Below are 6,864 nucleotides of genomic sequence, written 5' to 3'. Positions count from 1 at the left end.
GTTTAAGTCAAAGACGTATCTACATAAAAGAGTGCTCATAACATGTGAATGTGACATTAATGAAGAGATATCTAGTTTAGTTTATTTTTAATTAAATGATATTTTATACACTTTAAGTTCAACCAATTTACTTTCATCATTTTAGTTTTCACTTAAAAAAAATTCAACTCCTTAAAATATTTTTTTATATTTCATTCTTCTAACCCAACACTCATAGAAAAAAATTTACTCTTTTTTAATAATATTTTGAACCATCTTAAAATTATTCATACATAATAAAATTGTATCTACATTAAATGTACATTTAATATAGAATTAACATTAAATGCGGACAAATTTATCGAATGAAATAAAATTGATCTATAAAAAATAATTTTAATTAACAAAATTATTCTAATATTTTTTTTCTCACCACACCATTACCCTCTTTGATTCTTAAAACGTAATTCTTTCTTTGCATGCTTTTTCTTCTTTTTCAATCTGTATATAAACCTTCTTATATTCACAAAAGACTAATCTTTGTAAAACGCTTTCATTTTCCAAGAAAGAAAAGGCATTTCATATCAACAATGGAAGACATGGCAGAAAGCTCCGGAGCCAAACCCCATCATGAGATATGGGTTAAGCCTGGTGAGGATTACATTCTCTATTTCTTTTATACGCAGCAACAATTAGATGTGCTATAGTAGTATAACAATTCAAGGTTTTAAACTTGTGCCATTCCTTTTTTTGTTTTTCCTTTTTTCTTTTACCACTTCCCTTCACTTGATTTCGCTGTAATTATTCTAATGCTGAATGAAATTAGGACATTGGGTGTGTGTGAAAAGCTTAAATTTTTTACTGTTTGGTTGTGGTTCGTAACTACCTAGAATAATGGGCGGTTGTGGATGCCATCTTGTGGATTGATCACGGACACTATACAATATGTGATATGCTAACACGCGAATTTTAAAATTTTATAAGATAAGGGATATGGATACATATAAAGTATTTTTTTAATAAATCTTAATCATATTTTTATATTTTATTGATATTAAAATATAAATTAATTTTTTAAATTATTTTTAATATCTTATTTTAATTAAAATGTATCTGACATACAGAGACGACAACTCAATGAAATATTCATACTTAATAGGATCTGAAAGAATAAGTAGAAAGTTTTCAAATTATTTTGATTTTTAAATATTGCAAATATTTCATTATAAATATGAACATTAGTTTCTTTTTACTAAATATGAACATTAGTTATTTAAAAAATCATAAATACATGATTCAAAAAAAAACAGCCAAAATTTATTAAATATTAATGCCTAATTAATGACTATAAATAATAAATTTTAATAGGTATTAGGTGATAGCATTCTTCGTATTATAATTATAATATTATAATATTTTCCACAAGCTCTTCCTCAAACCAGTATTGAGAGATTTTCGCCCCTCCCCGTTATTTGCTTTGTACGGTTTTTAATTCCTCACATTAGGTCACGTTAAAATCTGATTCAAATCAATTTCCACACGCTAATAATTGATTAATTCATTTAAATTAAATTATGATCTGCGCTATCCTCAATTCTTCTGATTTTCGGTTGTTACCATTTTGCCTCCATAATACTCCACCATTGTTACACGATTAGCATCTTACTATTATTCTACTCATATTTTCAATTATACGTTTACGATATCAAACCATCATCGTTCAACTGTCTCTATTAATACCATAACATACATTTGAGATGGACCTCAACACAAAACCGTTGGCAGAGTTGTTGGAAGTCGATGAAGCTGGCTTCCACTTGTGTAACGAGGTTGGTCATAGTGAATCAAACAACGATATAGGAGATCTCAGAACAACCGTTGATGAGGTATGTTTTCAGATTCTACTAATTTTATTTTTGTGCTTTACATACATACTACTATCTACTAAGCCATTAGTTCATAGTTTTTATCTGTAAATTAAAGTCATTGCTGCTAGTCCTAAATAGATAATGCTTTTTCAATATTTGACTTTTTCACTAGGTTGATAACTTATTCTTTCATGTAATTATTTTTATATGAAAATAAATTACACGCATTAAATTTAAATTTGAAACTCACACTATTGGATGCAAAGAAAAGGAGAGAGTTTATGGAAAAATGATGATTACCTGTTTGTAGTGTATGTCCCATTGGATGTGTCAGTATTGCTAAGTGCAATGTTGCAATTAAAATGCACAATTGATTTTCTTATATTTAAATAATTTTTTTGTTATAAAATGATTTGTGTTTTGGTCTTTGGTTTTTATAAAATTCAAAAGGCCTCTATTTTAGTCCTCTCTTTGGTTTGCTCCGTTAAGTACTAATGTAACATGTTAGATGCCGATTATGCACTTCTTGGCACAGAGCAAACTAACGGTAGCCATTAAATTAGAGATCTTCTGAATTTTATAAAGAGAAATTTTATAGAGACTAAATTAAAAGAGTATACACCCAATTCGATCTCTGTTCATTTCAAATTAGGATAAGGAGATTTTTGTAAAAAAAAATACACCCATCCTAGTCCTGTCTGTCCCAAAAGTGAGCATCACGGCCCCTCCATCGTATCCCTTGGTCAAACTTGACGGAAAAATCCCACTACTCCTGGTTTTTCTTCTACTGAACGTTCCATACTTCACCAGCTTCCCAACCCATGACTTCTTCTTTGTTGATGACTTGATGGGCTCTCATGAGACGAGACGACGATGAAGAGTTCATCTTCTGGCAGAGGTACCCCTTCACAGCATACAAGCCCTGCTCCACGACTTCCGGTGGCGGCGACATGAGCGAATTACCATCAAACACAGAGCTTCTAGAGCTTGTTGAGGCAGGCAATGGAGGGTGGCATAGAGCTGATCATGTTGTAGCTGATGTCAAGTTCGATGAGAGAGAAGAGGAGGCCAATGGATCAATGGAAAGAGCGGAGAAAGTGGAAGTTCTGGCTGATGTTGAGGGTTTCGAGATTGTCGGGGAGGTAGCGGAGGCAGTTGAGACGAGCGTCGAGGACCTTGAGAGAGGTGAGGTGGAGCATGGAAGGAAGAGGAGCTTGTTGGAGTTCACTGATAGCTTCTTCAGCTTTCTCAGTTCCAAACCAGTGCTTTCTGGAAGCTGCATCAGTTTGTTGAAGTTGGCGTTCATTAGTTCCTCCAATGATTTGCAATTGGCAATGGTTTTGCGAAGGTATTCAATGAGGTTTCTAGCGACATTCAAGACCTTAAACTTATAGAAGCAGCCAATGGAGTTTGGTAGGCTTCTAAGCTGATTGGAGTGTACGTCCAACACCACCAACTTCACCACGTTAGTGCTGGTAATTGTCACATAGGATTTTTCTGTCAAGTTTGGTCAGAGAATATAATGGAACGACTGCGATGGCTCACTTTTTGGAGGAACAGGGCCAGTTGCCTTGTTCTAATTTAAAATAGACAGAAACCGGGTTAGATGTTCACTCAAATTAAAACAGAATGAAAATTTTATAAGAATCAATATTTTTTTAGTTGCAACAAAACCATTTCTCATAAAACCATTTTCTAGACATACATAGAGATCTAGGTTCAAATTTGGATGCCTTTTGACTTAATTCTTTTAGTGATTAAATGAATTCATCTATGTTCCTTTATATATATTAATTGATTAAATTTTGGATGTTTGAAAATACTATTTAACCGAAACTAGGTGTAAATTAGGATGAATAGATCAAGTATTTGGTGTATTGGCCAAGATAGTCTACATTTACTTCACTTCACTAAATTTTGCTGCACTAACTAGTAATTAATTGAGTTAATACTCAAATTCCTTCGTGAAAGATAACTTATTTTTTAAATTGCTCCATAAAATTTTTTTTAATTATGTTAGTTTCTGAAAAATATAACATAAATCAAATGAATTCTTTTATAAGTTATATGATGATATGGCATATGATATAATGACATGATAGATTAATACAACGTATCACAAAATGATTAGTTGACTTGTCATGTCATCATGTTATGCTTTACTTAACATTACAAGTCATTATCTAACGGAGTGAAAGATTGATTTGACATATAGTTGTATCTTTTAGGGACTAATATAATTAACAAAATCTTTTGAAAACTAATTTGGAGAGTAGTTTATCTTTTAAGGACAAATTTGGATATTAATCCAATTAATTTTTGCATCAAGGTAACATCTTAATTTATGATATTTTTGCATGTTTTTCTAAATTTGGCTATATTCATATTTTGTGGTTCAGGGTCCTGTTGGTGAGAATCCTAGGGAGGGTATGTGCTTCGGCGCTGATCCTGGCAATGAGGATCCCAGGGAGGGTATGTGCTTTGGCACTCTTCTTGAAGCGCGCAATTATTATCATCGTTATGCTGCAAAGATGGGTTTTGTAGCTAAAATAAGAAACACAAATTATGAGAAGCACAGCAAGGATAAGATTCCTATAAATCAATCCATACATTGCAATAAAGATGGCCATCGTATATCTCAGAAAAGGGCACCCAAGAGAGCAAAAACAATCACATCTGTAGGCTGCAAAGCACGTTGTTATGTAAGGTTAGACAAGTCCACAGGTCTATGGAAAGTTTCAAAGTTAGAATTGTCTCACACACACCCGCTTAATCCAAAGCCTTCAGCCATCCTCGAGAATAGAGAGCTCTTTCTGCACACGAAAGATCTGATACAGCGTAATGATGAAGTCGATAGACAACCCAACAAGACCTTTCAGGCATCGACCAGTAAGTGTGGTGGGCTACTCCACTTAATTTCTTGCAAAGTAAACCAGAAAAAATGCAGTTCAAAAGTTTATTTTTATTGAAATTTTATGTGTTGGACTGGTTAAATATATGATTATTTTTCATGTGTTATCTCAGTGACAAATTTTGAATCAATATGAATTTGGTTTATCTCAACTCCACCCAGATAGTTGGGCCATCATATGCTTCTTTAAATTAGTATATGAATATTTAGAGCTTCTAATTCTTATTCTACTTTCTTTCTTTTTCTTGGTTATTCTTACTATTCCTAACTATATGAATGGTCGAGGTTACCTTTCCTTCCGAGCTCATCTGGGTAGAAAGATCTTTAGCTTTTATGAAGATTCATTTCAGGAGTTCAAAGAAATATACTTTAAGGTTTATGCTACCCTGGGTTGTCGACCCTTTTTCTCGACCCAGGAACTTGAATAGAGATTCAACTTGAACTGGCATTTTAGCACTTCTCCTAAGTTTGATTTTGATGTATTAAGAAGAACAAGTTGTAGAGGTTCTAGTAATTCTGCAATAATTTTTTGTTGCCGATTTATGAATTGACTTCATATTATTTCTATCCTTTTGTTTTCACCATATTTTCCTTTTGTTTTTAATGTAGTGGATATGGATAGAAAAATTTCTAATCTCAATGCCATTCATCAGAGTCTTCTTACCCGCTGGACTGCTGAATCAGCCAGAGAACAGGGATCTTCATCAGCTACTCCTTCCGATGTCATAATTAAAGATGAGACCCCATTTCCGGTTAATAATCAAACTCCTTCCGATGTCATAATTAAAGACAAGTCCCCAATCCTGGTTAATATTCAAAATATTCCTGAAGAGCCATCGCCATCACCACTTCATTCTCTTCCAGAAAAGAATAGAAAAAAAGGCGAAGATACTGAGGCAGGTTGTGCTAGTGAAGTGGTGTCCGACCATGATTTTGGTTTCGTGTTAAAGAATACTTTTGATGCAGGTGGTTTTATCGACCAGTACCTTCTGAATTCATCAACTGTGGAGGTGTTGGAAAATATTCCTGCTAATGAGAACATTAGTAGGATGCAGCGAATGCTCCTAAAATCGGCAATCTTATGTCGCGACATGGAGAGGAGCTTTTCCGATTTGCAGAAGTTGAAGGAGAAGCTTGTTGCTAAAGAAAAAGAGATAGCTTTTCTCACTGCCCAAAATATTGAGCTATCGAGTAAAACTATTGAATTGTCTTCTCAAGTGTCAAGGTTAGTAGAGGAGAAAAAGACAATATCTTGTGACCTGAAAGCTTCTGAAAAGAAGGCCTCGGAGTTCAAGAGGAGCTTGGAGATTTCTAGGGACGAAATGGGTATTTTGAAGGATAACTATAAAAAACTTGGTATAGTAGTATTGGAGGGAGTGACTGATGTTGAGAAGAATATCAAGCAGCAAATTCAGTTGTTGGCTCCCAACTTGGATATTTCTAAAGTTGGGGCTTATCGTCATGTTGTAAACGGTCAAATTGTTGACCTTCTTAACTAGTGAATTTGTGATTGTAATAGTTTAAGCTTTTCTCTTTGTTTTTGTTTTCAATGCTTGGTAGTCTAATATTGCCTAGCTGCGATTTTTATACTATGAAGTATGAACTTTCAGTTATGATTGAATTTCGAGAGTGGATATTTCCGCTCTTATTTTAATATCGCTCTTATTTTTTTATAAATTCATGTAAATATAAAATAGAAAAAAAAATCATGTGTGAAGTGACATAAAAAATGTGATTGACATTATCATTTTTTTTCTAATTTTTAGTAATATTTACTTTTTACTATGTTCGTGCACCAATTGTTTAACTCGGATGTAAGGTTGAATAGTTTAAACTTTGATTTTGTGAAGAGTTTGCGTTTCAATATATTTGCATTTAATGGATCAATAAAAAGAGGAATTGGATTCGAAAGAGACAGAATAAAATTGTAACGTGAGAGTAGAGATAAAAGATAAGTATTAGAAATCAGCAGATTTTATAATTTATAACTATTAATTAATTACCATTAGTGTTTTTAATAATGTAAAATTATTTATTTTTTTTATTAATTAAATATTGACTAATCCACTAAACTTTCTCATTACGAAATTTGGCCATTTCAAATAA

General features: G+C 32.8%; 1 protein-coding gene and 1 pseudogene across 2 annotated transcripts; one reads left to right on the top strand and one right to left on the bottom strand.

The window, feature by feature from the left end:
- The first annotated feature begins 429 nt into the window (after window positions 1–429).
- LOC107459405 (uncharacterized) lies at window positions 430–6,310 on the top strand. Of its 2 annotated transcripts, XM_052252257.1 has the most exons (4): window positions 430–630; window positions 1,765–1,865; window positions 4,247–4,736; window positions 5,368–6,310. In XM_052252257.1, the coding sequence occupies exons 1-4, from the start codon at window positions 459–461 to the stop codon at window positions 6,255–6,257; spliced, it is 1,653 nt and encodes a 550-aa protein (XP_052108217.1). In that variant the 5' UTR covers window positions 430–458; the 3' UTR covers window positions 6,258–6,310. The 2 variants fall into 2 exon arrangements, with proteins under 2 accessions (XP_052108217.1, XP_052108218.1); XM_052252258.1 differs by lacking the exon at window positions 430–630 and having other exon boundaries at window positions 1,346–1,865.
- On the bottom strand, window positions 2,496–3,990 carry LOC127740666 (plant intracellular Ras-group-related LRR protein 6-like; annotated as a pseudogene).
- Window positions 6,311–6,864: the final 554 nt, after the last annotated feature.

Source organism: Arachis duranensis, chromosome 7 (genome assembly GCF_000817695.3).
Source record: "Arachis duranensis cultivar V14167 chromosome 7, aradu.V14167.gnm2.J7QH, whole genome shotgun sequence".
In the NCBI taxonomy this organism is placed as follows: Eukaryota; Viridiplantae; Streptophyta; class Magnoliopsida; order Fabales; family Fabaceae; genus Arachis; species Arachis duranensis.
The sequence above is the reverse complement of the archived record's forward strand: the minus strand, read 5'-3'. Positions and strand labels throughout refer to the sequence as shown.